Source organism: Zootoca vivipara, chromosome 6 (genome assembly GCF_965207765.1).
Source record: "Zootoca vivipara chromosome 6, rZooViv2.hap1.1, whole genome shotgun sequence".
In the NCBI taxonomy this organism is placed as follows: domain Eukaryota; kingdom Metazoa; phylum Chordata; class Lepidosauria; order Squamata; family Lacertidae; genus Zootoca; species Zootoca vivipara.
The window spans coordinates 85992826-86008123 of NC_142589.1; the positions used below are offsets into that span (position 1 = coordinate 85992826).

At 47.3% G+C, this 15298-nt stretch overlaps 1 protein-coding gene across 5 annotated transcripts in view; it reads right to left on the reverse strand.

Annotated features, from left to right (window-relative positions):
- Window positions 1-15298, reverse strand: part of DOT1L (DOT1 like histone lysine methyltransferase) — a 66275-nt gene that overhangs the window by 7881 nt on the left and 43096 nt on the right. For 2 of the 5 annotated variants that reach the window (XM_035117060.3, XM_035117063.3), the window contains exons 16-25: window positions 15180-15271; window positions 14593-14694; window positions 13261-13398; window positions 13036-13161; window positions 12379-12896; window positions 9902-10025; window positions 7406-7552; window positions 4388-4508; window positions 2720-3348; window positions 893-1098 (exon numbers count right to left, since the gene is read on the reverse strand). In XM_035117060.3, coding sequence (XP_034972951.1) covers window positions 893-1098; window positions 2720-3348; window positions 4388-4508; window positions 7406-7552; window positions 9902-10025; window positions 12379-12896; window positions 13036-13161; window positions 13261-13398; window positions 14593-14694; window positions 15180-15271 — 2203 coding nt within the window. The remainder of the gene's footprint in view (window positions 1-892; window positions 1099-2719; window positions 3349-4387; window positions 4509-7405; window positions 7553-9901; window positions 10026-12378; window positions 12897-13035; window positions 13162-13260; window positions 13399-14592; window positions 14695-15179; window positions 15272-15298) is intronic. The other 3 variants (XM_088672929.1, XM_035117061.3, XM_035117062.3) reach the window with 3 other exon arrangements.

The window sequence follows — 15298 nt, forward strand, 5'->3', positions numbered from 1 at the left end:
ATTAATTAATTAATTAAACAAAAGCAGCGATTAAAGTACAAATGAAAAATCAATATGCATTTTTAACGGGGACATGCTGCGGACCACCAGAACGGAGCTTTCAGATCGCCAGAGGTCGACAGCCTTTCTTTTAAATCCCCGCCTGCCATGTAAGCCTCGAGGACAAAACGGGGGAAAGGAAAAGCCACCAACGAGGCAGATCAGAGAGTCACTTGATAGCTTTGGAACGCAGAACAGAGAGGACACAAAGAGGCAACCCCCTGCTTCTCGGTTGTAGGATCCGAACCCAGGCACCTCAAGACTCCCTTCCCAAAATCCTGGAGAGCAGGATAATTTAATTAAGAAGATATAGATAGAGTGTAAAAGGATAAGATGTAAAAGATAGAGAAATAAGGTAATATTAAAGTAATAATTAGAGTTTATATAAGATGTAGAGTTTACTAAGGATGATATCTAAAGAATCGCAGAAGGAGTTGGAATGAGGAAGTCAATAGATTAGAAATAAGGGTTATAAGTTAGAATTTTTGTTTTTGTATTTTTGTATTTTGTATTTTCTTTTTGTGTTTTGTATTTTTGTATGTTTTTGTTGTTTGAAAAAATCTTTAATAAATACATTTTTTTAAAAAACAAAATCTTGGAGCAGCTGCTGGCCAGTATAGGCTTGGGAAAACCCAGCCAGGTGGGTGGGGTATACGATGATGGTGATGATGATGATGATGATAACTATTATTATTATTAATAATTATTTTTATTTTTATTATTAAAGCTCTGAGCCAGAAAGCCAACAGGCCTGACTCGTTTGAAGGCAGTTTCCTACAGCAGCGAGGTCTTTCCGGCGCGAGACCAGGGCCACCGCAGGGGTGTCCCCTCACAAGGCGAGGTCCACACTCACCTGGTGCTGTTGTGGTCATCCTCTGAGCCCTGCTCCTCGTCAGAAGTCAGCGGCGAGTAATGGATGCCATTGCTCTGGTTCAGGGGCTTCTCCTTTTTCAGCACGGGGGGCTGGTCGCTGTCCTGGTAGGGAACAGGAGAGTTCTTCAGGGAGTTTTCAGGGGAAGAAATGGCTGTTATTTCTAAAGGCTGGTTAATGTTACTGACCTGAGGAGGAAAGACAGAAGAAGAAGAAGAGAGGCATTTAAGGATTAGGGAAGCTCTTATTTTCTTGCTATTTATAGTGTTTATCTACCCCAACCTGCAGCCAAAAAGGACCCCCAGAGCAGTTGGTTAACAGGTGACCATCCCCTGGGCCTTAGAGCTTTACATTTAAGGGACACAGCAAAAAATTATATCAGATCCAGAAATACAAAACTCACTGTCGCTCCACCAAATCACAAAATTTAGTATTCGTGATCTGTTTTGTTGCTTTCGTTTTTTTCTACAGTTTCTGCTCCCTGTTTGTTTGGAAAACAAATACCATGTTCTTAAAAACTAATAGACATATATTAAAATAAACTGCAGCTTCTGCATCATTCCTACATTCTGTAACTTTAGTTTTGTGTTATTTTTTGTCTGTCTATTCTATCTATCTAAGCATAGCATAAAAGCGAAGCGGGCAGGGAAGGGAGAGGGAAAGCGGAAGAAAAGCTTGGCCAGCTTCTCTGTTCTAGGGGAGTAGGACAAATACTTTACTTCAAAGGTGACATATTCTGCTGACCAACATTTTACTGTCTGTGGCAAAGGAGAAGATTATAGAATCAAAGAATCATAGAGCATCCTAACTGCACTAGCTATTAGGTTGATATTTATGGGGCTTTTGCAGGTAGGAATGCAAATCGCAAAGGGACCGCACTGAAAGGGGATTGCACAATTTATTTGTTATTGATTTTGTAAAATCTACGCACTGCTAATTTGAAAAAAGAAGAAGAAACACCTCAAAGCGGATTGCAAAAGACAGAACAGTAAAAACCAAGGGGGGAAATCGCAACCCTACTTTAAAACATGTGAAGTTGAAATGCTAAAAGAGATTAAAATGACCTCACCTTTCTAAGCATCTGGGTAAAGGTAAAGGGACCCCTGACCCTTAGGTCCAGTCATGACCGACTCTGGGACTGTGGCGCTCATTTCGCATTATTGGCCGAGGGAGTCGGCGTACAGCTTCCAGGTCATGTGGCCAGCATGACAAAGCCGCTTCTGGCAAACCAGAGCAGCACATGGAAACACCATTTACCTTCCCGCTGGAGTGCTACCTATTTATCTACTTGCACTTTGACGTGCTTTCGAACTGCTAGGTTGGCAGGAGCTGGGACCGAACAACGGGAGCTCATCCCATCGCGGGAATTCGAACCGCCAACCTTCTGATCGACAAGCCCTAGGCTCTGTGGTTTAACCCACAGCGCCACCTGTGTCCCAAGCATCTGGGTAGATTCCCCTAAACAGGAATGTTTTTAGCAGGCACCAAAACGAGCAAACTAAAGGCAGTGCTGCCTGATATCAATATGCAGGGAGCTACAAAGTGAAAGAGCTAACCGACTGAGTTCTTACAAATGTGGAAACAGGCATTATGCGGCGCCCGCAGAAGTGCCAATTCTACCGACTGAAGCGATCAGGTGGGCACCTGTCAGGTGAGGTGATCTCACCAATCCACAGAGGGCTCTCACTCTCTCCCTGCCTGATTGCCTGGAGGCGACTCTGGCTTGCATAGGCTAGTGGCTGCATAAACCACCCCATCTGAAACCACCTGAAACAAACAAACAAACAAACAGACTGCCTTGGTTCTCACCATGGAGTTGATATTGAGGGGAGACCCCGAAGGCTGAGCAAAGAGCCCAGCCACCGCAGGCAGCGGCTTGCGCTTGGGCGACACACCGGAGTTTGTGCCCGGTGCCCCCGTGGAGGAGCGCTTCCTCCGTCCGCGCTTCTTCCCGTCCTGGCCGCACTCTGCCCGGATGCTGGCCGTGAGGGCACTGTGCTTGCCGGGTGGGCAGTGCTTGACGGTCCCGGTGGCAGGTGAGATGGTGAAGATGAACCTCCTCTTCCCCTCGCTCTCGGGGTCAGAGAAGGCTGGCTCCATCCCTGGTGGGTCACCCCTGTTGCCGCTGCCGCCCTCGGCCAGTGCCTTCTGGGAGTCCACATACTGCAGGACCCCGGCCAGGCCCTGGGGGGCGCCGTTGAGCCTGGGGCTGGCAGAGTGCTGGTGGGCGGGGGAGCTCTGGGCTGAGGCCCGTGAGGGCATGGCCAGGAAGGAGGGCTGCTGTGGGGTGGAGCTCCGCGACCCCGCCATGGAGTTGAACAGGCTCCCCGAGCTGGAGGCGTCCTCCAGGGCCGCGTGGTCAATGGTGGGGTTCAGCGGGGCGGGGCTGCTTGGGAACGCCCCATTGATCGCCATGGAGCCAGACACGTAAGAAAAACCTGTGAGGTTGAAACAGATATATACAAAAAAAAAAGTTGGTTTAATCTCTTGGCAGCTACAATTGAATTGGACTATGCCGAATTGGCAAGTTTAGCAGGTAAAATTAAATATCAGGGTGAGGCACACTTTAAGAAGGACTACTGGGAAATGTTCATAGATCATTTTAAAAAAACTACTGTAAACATGTTGAAACGCAAGTAGGCCCTGAATAAGAACAGCAGTTAAGATCGTATCTGAGAAAATTCTGGTAAAGATAAGGTGCAGAATAACTATAATATGCAGCAATATTTGAAAATTTGGGGAAACCATGGAGAGATAAAGGGGAAGTCCAGTGTTAATTGACTGCTAACTGGAAAATGTTATATTCATTTGTTTTTGTGGGTTGTTTTTTTAAATTTAGAAATAAAAAATTTGAAGCGCAGACAAAAGTTGGTTAATTTCTTTATGTATGCAATGACAGCAGCAATAATATCGTGTGTTCAAAAATGGAAAGAGGATGAGGTCCCAAAGAAGGAAGAATGGCTTATTAAAATGAAGGCAAAACTAATATCAAAAATTAAGAGATCAAAACGAGGAATCGATCTTTGAGGACTGGAAAACTTTTTGTAGAATATCTGAAGAAGTATTTTGATTGCATGAAGACGCAAGAAGAATTTGAAATATGAGCCACTGCAGAAAGATGTTAAGGCTAATAATTTAGGATGCAGGTATATGTGGAGGTAAAATATGCGGCGTCAAAGGATTAACACAGAACACCATGGAGGCGTGATGGGAAGCCAATGGATAAATGAAACTTATTGATGGTAAAGTATGCAAATATTTGAAAACTAATGAAACAAAAAAAAATTTAGAGAGAAAAATACTAAGAGAGGATTAAAATGACCACACCTTTCTAAGCATCTGGGTAGGCTTGTCTAAACAGGAATATTTCCAGCAGGCACCAAAACAGCTGCTTTAACATCCCTAGGCATATGGAAGGGCCAAAATCCACCCCATTGGGGAAGGTGGGGTTGAGTAGGGAGATGGGGAACAACTCACCTGAGGTAGCCAAAGGTGGCATCTTTCCACCGCTAATGCCGTTATGAGAACTAGCACCATATTGTTTTTCAAGTGTCGAAAAGGAGTCTCGGATCTGGTGGACGGGGCTGGGGGTGCTTCTCTGGAGGGACGAGGGAGGAAATGGGAAAGAGAGAGAGAAGGGTTGGTTGAGCTTCTGCGGAGGAAACAGACTTTAGACTGCTGCTCCTGTTAAAAGTGGCTGGACCGCTGGGCAGGCAAGCAAGCAATCGCAAAGAGCGTTAGTCACAGAATCATAGAGTTGGAAGGTTACCCCCAAGGGTCATCTAGTCCAGCCCCCCGCGCCACACATGAATTCTCATTCAAAGGGGTTAGAAGAGATGCCGCTAATCAACACCAATCAAAGGAGCTGCTTTCACCTCGAGTTATGGGCCAGTTCAGCTTAGTGGCTCCTGCTCTGACTGGCAGCAACTCCCCACGTATCCTAAGCATAGGAAGGGTCTGCATTTCAAACAATTTTAAAAGAAACGAAACCCTAGAGATTGCAGTGATCCTACTGCTCACTTCCTGCCAACTGAAGCCTTGGAGACTGCGGCCATTGAACCGCTCACCTTCCGCCGCCTGAGCTGTTATCAACCCAGCCACCCACGGGGCCGATCATAATTTTAACATGGTACTTTTCACTGTACAATCTACAGCAGTGAACCTGCAGCCCTCTGGAGGTTGTTGGACACACAACTCCATTCAGCTCCAACCAGTGTGGCCAAAGTTAGGAAGGATAGAAGTTGTGGTCCACTTGCTAGAGGGTACCCATGTTTGTGTGTCACCAACACACCAGCCACTCTGGGCGGCCTCCAACTCTTCTTAGGTGGTGGTGGTGGCGAATCGCATTGCTCCACGTATTGTGCATCTCTCCCCCCCCCCCCGGTTAGACATGCTTTCATTCAGCTCAGATTTCAAACGATGCCTACAGAATATCTGGCTGGGAGACGAACAGCCTCTGTACATGTGGATCAGGGCTTGTTGAGGACCTTGCACATTATATTCTATATTGCCCATTGTATGATTCACCCCCGGAGGAGGAGTGCCTGGCGTGCTCTGGTCCATGGAGTCACGAAGAGTCGGACACGACTAAACGACAACATGATTCACCCAGAGCTAAATTTATCTTCCCTTTTCAGATTGCCTTAGGTCAACTGGACGACTTGAAAATTAAATGGCTGTTGGCAGATGTTGATAAGCGCATCCGTTATAGGGTGGCACCATTCGCACCAGCGTCAAGAAAGGTAAGGTCAACCTTTCTGGAAAGCACAAGTGCCAAACCCCAGGGATGCTGACCAGAAGGAAAGCTTTTAAAATTCTGGACATTGTAGATTTGTCCTGGTCTGGTGCATGTAATGTCTTTCATCCTGTAGTTGTGTTATCTGTGCTTACATTGTATTGTGATGGCCATTGGCTATAAACAATAAAATCTACTGCCATTGGAGGGAATACCTTCATTTAGAAGAGGCATTCCCCCCCCCCTCCTGAGAGTAGACGACTCAGCTTCTTAGATCGGAGTGGGGGAGACTGGCTGCTGAGGGGAGACTACAACACCCATCAGCCAGCACGGCCAATGGTCAACAACAAGATGAGGAGAGTTACGAGTCCAACAACGTGTGTGGGGGGGTGCGGACCCAGATGTTCCTTGCCCGCGACCCTTTCTAAAAAAATAAAATAAATTCAAACAACCACTCTCCAAGAGAAGAAAGGGAACGAAAGCAGCAGCAAAACCAGACACCGAGTCCAAAAGCTGCTTGGGCAGTTTTAACAGTTGAACAAGGATCTGAATTCTTCCCACTTCCAAGCCCTGCATTCTACTTTCTAGACCAGGGTTTCCCAAACTTGTTGGACTACAGCTCCCATCAACCCTAGCTAAGAAAGACCAGCGGTCAGGGATGGTGGGAACTGTAGTCTCCCAAGCTTGGGTCTCCAGCTGTTTTTGGACTACTACAACTCCCATCAAACCTAGCTAGCAGGACCCCTGGTCAGGAATGATGGGAATTGTAGTCTAAAAACAGCTGAAGAACCGCTGTTCTAGATGAAACCAGGGAGCAGAATGCAGAGGAAGTTCTCTGGGACCCATGAGGACTAACAGAGTGGCATTTATTAATTTTTTTTAAGAAGGGGGTTGGGGTAAGAAAAGGGAAGGAAATTTCTCAGGAATCTGTGCCATGCACCTGAGGAATTGGTCTCCCTTCTGCAATACAGGGAGGAACGGTCAAAGGAAAAGTACCTGGTAAATATAAATAGATATAAATATTGACAAGCAAGTCAATAAGTGAGTTAGCAGCCAAGTCCCTCTCCTGTGTTCAAAGACTTTGTAGCATCTGGATAGCATCTGTTTAGGGAGGCTTTTAATGTTTAATCGATTATTTAATTTTTCTGTTGGAAGCCGCCCAGAGTGGCTGGGGAAACCCAGCCAGATGGGCGGGGTATGAATAATAAATTATTATTATTATTATTATTATTATTATTATTATTGCTCAGTTGGTTAGACATGGTGCTGATAACGCCAAGGCTGGAGGTTCAACCCCCATATGGGGCACCTTCATATTCCTGCCATGCAGGGGGTTGGACTGGATGATCCTCAGGGTCCCTTCCAACTCTGCAATTCTATGATTCTAAGAGGATAATCCCAAATCCAAGTTGTATCTCATGCGCTTTTATCTATTGTACCATAAGGACGCCTGCGTTTTATCATGCTATTATTTTACACAAGCTCCTCAGCATTCCTATTCCGTTTTCGACGGGTCTGCAACCGCTAACAATCAATTGCATCGGATTCCTGATTTTCAGATGCCAGAGGGGTAGGGCGGGAAGAGAGAATGAAAGCAGCTAAGAGCTGGAGCTATCAGTAGGGTTTGCAACTTAAAATATGTTGTTGGAAGCTGCCCCCAAGGCTCATCAGATTTGTTTTTTTATAGCAAGGGGGGTAGAGGAGGAGGAGGAAGAAGAGGAGGAGGAAGCGGAGGAGGAGGGGAAAGCACCCTTACTCACCACCTTCTCAATACGGCTAGGTAGGACTACGCTGGCCAGGGGGATACTAACGGGGAGTTTATTGGGCTGCACTGTGCTCAGGGGGATGCTGATGGGAAGGCTGGTGATGGTCTCCCCGTTACTCACGGACGTCCTCTCTCGCAAAGCCTGCAGACACACAAAAAAGCAGAGAAGGCCAAAATAATGCAGCGCCCCCCCTTTCGCCTTCCGAGCCGAGAAGCTCTCAAAAGTACACTTAGCGGAAGGAGAGCACAGAGCGCTTGCAAGCAATTCCCCACCCCAACAAATATTCTTAAAAAGACACGGATGAGAGGTCAACTGCATCAGCCAGCCAACATACACATACACACGCACACACAGAGTTTGCTGTTTCGGTCAGAGTACAAACAGGGGTCCATTTAACCACAGTGGCCTTGGAGATGGGGAATATTACACCTGTGCCTGTTTTTGCTAAGATAAACAGATGCCTGCAATGTCGTTTTGGTTCCCCCATTCACAAATGTTTGAGGCCGGACATTGGAAACCAGGGCTGATCGCAGCTTGGCACTTCTGACACATTTAAAAAAGGGACAGTTCTAGGAACAGAGAGAGCTAGAAATGCATTCCCCACCCCACTGAGTCCAGACAACAGTACAGGTATGTACTTGTGACACTGAAAGAGAGAAAACTCTGCATCAAACAGACCCAGGTCTAACCTCCAGAGTTGTGTAAAATTTTAACATACAGCACTCTCAATCTGGGCACTTTATTATGCGGTGTGGGTTTTTCGGGTCCTGAAGAATTCTCTTTGGCTCAGGACATAACCTGCATTTCCCCATCACTATGCTCTGAGCATGAATCTCATAGATGGGCCTTTTCCAGAGCCCGATTTGATGCGATGCCTTCAGCTGTGTTACATGGCAAATTCTTACGTATACCAATCGAAGAGCGCTTTTGTCCATGCATGTCCAATAAGGTGGAATCTGTTATTCACATTCTTTTATTCTGTGAACTCTATAGTGAAGAACGATCGCGACTCATTTTACCCCTATTATCAAAATTCACACCCTTGCAATATTATCTGGAATTTTCCCCTGAAACATTACGCAAATTCCTTCTGGAAGATACTTTGAGCTCAGTATCCTACGCTGTGGCCAAATTTTGCACCTTAGCTATTAAAAAACGTAAATCTCTTTTATTGAATAACATATTATAACAATTTGTCCTGCTCTCCGATGATGACATTGCTGCTACAGTTCTTAGTTAAATCTCTTATTCTTTTATGGTGTTTTATCCCGCTGGACCTGTATTTTAAGTATTGTATGTTCAATTAGTATATTGACTGATAAAACTCCATATCAGTCGTTTTTATTGTTTATGCAGAGAATTACGCAGAATCTCTGGTTTAATATGCTGTTTGCCGTAATAAACATTGACTGACTGACTATGCTCAGAGCATAACCGACCAATGTCTCCCGTTGGCACAAAGATTTCCTCTTGTGCAATGGGACCTCCCCACTCGACCCCGTGGAGTTACTTCAAATCTGCTCTAAAGGGTTGGGGAAAACCCCAGAACTGAATTAGAGGGCACATGGGGGTGGGGGTGGGGGTGGGGGTGGGGAGAAGAGTCCCATCACACAAGCAGAAATCCTTGCACTGAAGGGAGATTTCCTTAGCATTGGATACAGCCCACAACTTACTCTGTGTTGGATATGTGGGATAACCAGCCACAAGTAGCCAACATCATTAAGTCTAATGAATGCATGAAGGGGTTAATACTAAAAAGCAATCTATCCTGCCAGGCTTAGCTCTGTCACTTCCCTTACCTTGGGAGGAAACAGGTAATCAAGCCTATTGTTTTCCCCAACCCCAGTCTAACTGAGAAGCTCAGCATGTGAATAAACTTGAGCTGGTTGCTCCAGCTCAACCGCATGGCTCTCACCAGCCACTCTTGAGTTCCTATACCAATAATCTTGGAACTTTTACCACTTTATAACTAAACTAAGTTTTACTATGCCTGTGCAATGTTTCTGACCAATGTATGGAAAAGCGCATGACCGGAGCTTTGAAGCATTTGTAAGTAAAACAATCTTTAATTTACCAAACCTGTGGCTTTTTCCTACGCTGAGGGAAGAGGGAAATTTTGGAAGGGCATATTTTAAAGGTCTATAGTCCCACCATTCACTCTTCTGCATATTTTGTGACTTTTAATCTCTAATGGGGTTCTTGACCTGAGACCTCCGGGTATAGGACAGTATATAAATTCAATAAATAATAATCTCTCACCAAAGAGTACTTGCTCCAAATTTGGCTCTTCATATTAGGAATTATATATATTGCACTGGAGACAACCCACAGTTCACTTAGCATTGACTAATGTTCACTTAACATTTGGTACAGCTCAGTTTCCAAAAAAACAAAACACCACACACCACACAGTTAAATACTCCTGGGAAGTCAACCTTATGGAAGCTGTGCCCGGAGGCTCAGGGACAGCCCCCCTTGCAGCTTTCTTACCTTCTCATTGGCTACTGACAAAGCTGCCGGAGAAGGGGGTTGGGGTTCCTGAGGGCTCATCTTCAGGCCGTTCGGCATCGGAGGGCTTGAAAAGGTGAGGCCGTTCTCTTTCACGTGCTCAGTCCTGCCAAAAGGAAAATAAAATAAACAGGATGCAAGAATTCTAAAGGTTTCCCTATTGTCAATGGAAAGCGTTAATCATTTATTTAGAGAGGCATCCTGCCTTTCATCACGATATATCCCAAGCAGTGTTCAAAATTCACTTGGTGCCAGGTTCATTTTGTACCTGGCTATCGGTCACTTGTGACCATGTGAAGATGCCTGGGAGCCAGGATGGCACCTGACTTCTCCACCATCTGGGGATCCTTGGCTCTGGACGGTTCACACACTAAGGTCCCATCCTGTAGAATTCCATCAGTTATATTTTATCTGCACAATCGGAATGAATTTCTGGCACCAAAATGCTTTTTCTGTGCAGCCTGAGCAGCAGCAGGGAACAGCGTTATAGCGAACTGTTGTCACTTGTCTTCGCTTCCCCTACTGCCCTGCTCAGAGTTGTGAAGGATATTCTTACATTATGAATGGTCTGTGTCACCATTAAGAAAAAAGAGGTCAGAATAGGCCAGTAGATATGCAGACTGTCCCTGGATCAAGGAACTTTTATTCTTTAAGTTCTCAAAGTTCTTAACCTGGCTCAAGGTTGTCCTCTGAACTAGCTGGATATTTAACTGAGAATCCATCACAGTCAGTCCACCCTTTGAAAAATAAGACTTTTGAGTTGTCTTGCCCCAAAAGGGCAAATAGGCATTCCGTTTTGGCAACTGTAATCTTGGTTTAAGTAGCCATTTGGTGCCTGGCTTATATATATTATGTTTTTATATGTGTTGGAAACCACCCAGAGTGGCTGGAGTAACCCAGTCAGATGGGCAGGGTACAAATATTATTACTATTATTATTATTATTATTATTATTATTATTATTATTATTATCATTATCATTATCATTATTATTTACTACTACTACTAGATTAGATATGGGGAAACCTGGAGCCCTCCAGATGTTCCTGGACTCCTAGCAGCCAGCATGGCCAATGCTCAGGGATGAAGGGATGTTAGAGCCTGGTGCCATCCGGGTTTCGAGCACACAGGCTCCACACCAACCTTGGCATATCAATATTCAGCAGTACAGTGGTACCTCGCAAGACGAATTTATTTCGTTCCGAGGGTCAATTCGTTTTACGAAAAATTCGTCTTAATGCGTTCCTATGGGCTCTGGGGGACTGGCGGCGGCGGCGTTTGCTCGCTTGGCTCAGGGAAGGCAGGCAGACAGGCGGCAACAGCCCCGGAGCCTTGCCGGGCTGTTGCCGCCTGCCTGCTTGCCTTCCCCGAGCCAAGCGACCAAGCGCTGCTGCCGCCGCCAGTCCCCCGAGCCAAAGCGCAGCGGGCGCTTGGCTCGGGGAAGGCAGGCAGGCAGGCGGCAACAGCCCGGCAAGGCTCCCCGATGCTGGCTCTGTGCAAGGCGGGGGGGGGAAGAAGCGGAGGAACGGATCCATTCCTCCACTTCTCTCCCCCCCCCCCCGCCCAACAGAGCCGGCGTCGGACGGGGCTTCGGAAGCCGGCTCTGTGCAACAACCGGTAGAGACCACCGGAACACAAACGGGAACCAGCTGTAGCGCGGGGAGAAGGCAAAGGAAGATCAGCTGACAGCTGATCTTCCTTTGCCTTCTTCCCACGCTACAGCTGGTTCCCCTTTTGTTGCCGCTTGCAACAAGACGAAGCGGCGGCCATAGAAAACCTCGTCTCGCGAGTCTCCTCACGCAACACAAAACGCTTTCGTCTTGCGAGTTTTTTGTTGCGCGAGGCATTTGTCTTGCGAGGTACCACTGTATCTGATGGGGAAACACAAACCCTTCCTCCAAAGCCCTGACTGCGTCAAAGAAGGCAGCCAGAACTTGGAACATAGAAGAGGGGGCCAGCTTGTTTCCTCCTGCTCTGGAGGGTAGGACTCAAACCCATGGCTTCAGGTTACAAGGAAGGAAATTCCGACTCAACATCAGGAAGAACTTCCTGACAGGAAGAGACATTCTCAACAGGGGAACAGTCTCCCTCGGGAGGTTGCCGACTCTGCTTCCTTGGGGGCTTTTAAGCAGAGGCTGGATGGCCATCTGCCATGGACGCTTTAGCATTGCAGGGGGTTGGCCTAGAAGACCCTTGGGGTCCCTTTCCAGCTCTACAATTCTATGATTCTGTGAACTGGCAAGTGAGAGAGAGCACTTCCTTCCGTCTGTGGTACTTGGCATGGAGCTAGTTGGACAAGGGACATAGCTGCCAAATTTTCCCTTTTCTCGTGAGGAAGCCTATTCAGCATAAGGGAAAATCCCTTAAAAAAAGGGATAACTTGGCAGCTATGACAAGGGAGCTGCTCAAAAAGGACCCCTCGCTTCCCCCAAGCCCCTCTGCTCCCAACTCCTCTCTCACCTCTGGTGGTTCTCAGCGGGCGCTGCTTTCCCGCTGCCCACGTGGTCCTGGTTCAGATGCCTGCGGAGAGCGATCTTGGCCGGGGAGAAGCGGGTGTAATCTGGCAAGGACAAGCTAGAGGCCTTGTCCGGCTTCTGCCTGCCGCTGTGGCTGGGCGTGCAGGGGACTATGTCTTGGTCCAGGTGGGAAGCCGGGTACTGGGGGGTGCCCTGCTTGGAGGAGGACGACGACGACGAGGAGGACGACGAGGAGGCCGGGCGTCCAAGAGCGGCGTGGATCTCGTAGGGCGTGGCATGGCCGTTCATGGACAGCTCGGGGCTCATGCCGTTCAGGTGGGGGCCTGCGGGGAACTTGGAGCACTCCAGCTCGGGGTGGAATGTGCTGTGATCGGGCTCCACCTCACGGCTCAGGTGGCGCTTGTGGCGTGGGTGGGCGTGCGAATCGTCGGGAGGCATGTAGGACTTCAGCTGCAGTAGCTCCTGCTGCCGCTGACTCTTCTCGAGCTCCACGATGCTAATCTTTAAAAGAAAAGGAAAAAGAAAAAATGGGGAGGAGGGAAATTGGGAAGTTTCTGTGCAAAGCACAAAAGACAAATCCGTTAAGCCTGGCTTGGGGCACCTTCCGACACTATGGTCCTATGATTCCACGAAACCCTACCTGCAGCTCCAAGCAATGCTTTTGTTTCTCGGAGATCTGGTTTTTCAGTGCTTGCTTTTCCTTGAGCAGATTCTCCAGCGACAGCGTCGACCAGTCCAGCTTCAGCTCTTCGCACCTGGCCTTCAGCTAGGATTTGGGGGAGACAGACAAGGAGGGTGAGTTTGGACGTGAGCCACCCCAGCCCCCAGCCCCGAGATGCTAGGACTCCCGTTGGGGAGGACGCACCAGCTGCAAACTCTGGTTCCTGAGCTCGCCGTTGTCTTTCTCCAGCTGCTTGGTCTGCTCCTTCAGCTGCTGGTTGTGAGCCGAGATCTCCTTCTGAGCCTGGATAAGGTCGTTGTACGTCAGTGCCTTAACACCCAGCTATGTTGGCGGGGGGACAGAACATGGTTAGACCCCCACCCAGTATCATCCCAGCGACATAAAACAGGGAGCATCAGTTTGGGAGCAGTGAGGACGTTCAGGAAAACAAAAAATAACAGCTTGTCTTCTCCTCGTGCCCCTTTCCATGCCAACTCAGGAAGCCGTGACCCTGCTGCCGCAGCTGCTACAAAGGCCACCCAACCCACTGTGTTGCAGTCTCCCCTTTTCTGAGCTGATGGTCTTGAGCGTACCCTTGGGGGGCCTTGCCTGGAGGGACTCTTTATTGCTTCGTGGTGGTAACCTTTGCTTGGTAACCGTATGCTTCGTTGTTGCAAGCCGCCCTGGGACTGTACAGGGAAAGGCACTAAATCTGACACAGACAGATTTAATGTGTCTAAAATTGTCCCGTCCCAACTGGTATCGGGACCAATGCATGGGGCAGGGCGCTCTTCAGATCTGATCTTTTCGCACAGAGATGGGGAGGGGATAACAATCTGGGGTGTGGGGGGGGGGCCCTGTATAGCTTGCGCAAAGACCATTGCACTGTGACTCCAGGCTAGAAAAAAATACCAGCTGCAAGGAAGATCAGCTATGCTATGGGCATGGGTAAGAGGGCAATTAACCCATTAACCAGAGGACTTGGAAAAAGTGGGAAAGTGGAGATGGAATGTAGAATGGTCCCGACCTGACAGCCAGAGGCCTTGGGAAAAATGAGGCAGAGAGTCTTACGCACGTTATATGCCAGGTTAATAAACAGCCAGGTGCAGAAAACACATCCATGATGATGAGAGATATATCAGTTAATGTCTGAATGTAAGATTATGGAGGATAGTCATGACTGGATAGTCATGTGTATTTACAATCTAGCTATAACATGCAAGAAGTGAGGATACAGGGAACAAGACCTTCTCAGTGGTGGCACCCTTCCTGTGAAATGCCCTCCCTTCAGATATCAAGGAAATAAACACCAACACAACTTACTGGAGACATTTTGAAGGCAGCTGTGTATAGGGAAGCTTTTTAACGTTTGATGTTTTATCTTTTTATATAGGCTGGAAGCTGCCCAGAGTGGCTGGGGTATAATAAATATTAATACGGTAAACAACAACAACAACACATGCTCTGCAGAGGGCATTCTGTGTCTCTGTCTCTTCTCACCCCACCCCCCACGGCCAGGCCACTCCCCACTCCTACCTCATCTAGTTTCTGCTGGAACAACCGCTTGATTTCTTCCTTCTGAGCCTGGCAGTGAGTAAACAACTGTTGGGCCTTCCCCAGAAGTTGAGTATTCTTCTCCTAGAACAGAAGCAGGGACAAGAGAGGGTGGTGACACAACAAGGTTAACAGGCGCATGCAGCAAATTATCCAGTGTAAAGAAATGGTACAAAAGGGGATTTGTAAGTAGATAAAAGAAAACTGCATGTGAAATGAACCTTTTTACAAACGTGAGTTGTAAGGCACTGTTGTATGACAATTACAGTTTCTCCAAGCATCTCAAATTATTTACATTCCTTCTTTTGCATTCTGTTACAAGCTTCAACGGTAAGAAAACTGAGAACCGCTGTAGATTCCATTACAGCCTCTCGCTTGACTTTTCAAAACTGTGCTAATTATATCTTTCCGCAAGAGCTTAAATCAACACGGCTTTGTTGCCTCTCAGGCCCAAGGGTTGAGTTTCAAAATTCCAAAAGGTGCGATTACATTTCTACTCAGAAAAACTCCCTGATCAGGCTTAAAAGGAAGATCCTACACAGCTGCCAAAAGGAAGTCTGTCTCCTTACCTTTTCCTGTTCCAGTAACTGCTGAAGGTTCTCCTTGTACTGAGGAGTCTTCATGTACGTCATGAACTGCATGTACTGGATCTTGAACGAATCTGCGTAAGACCAGAGGAGATGGAGAA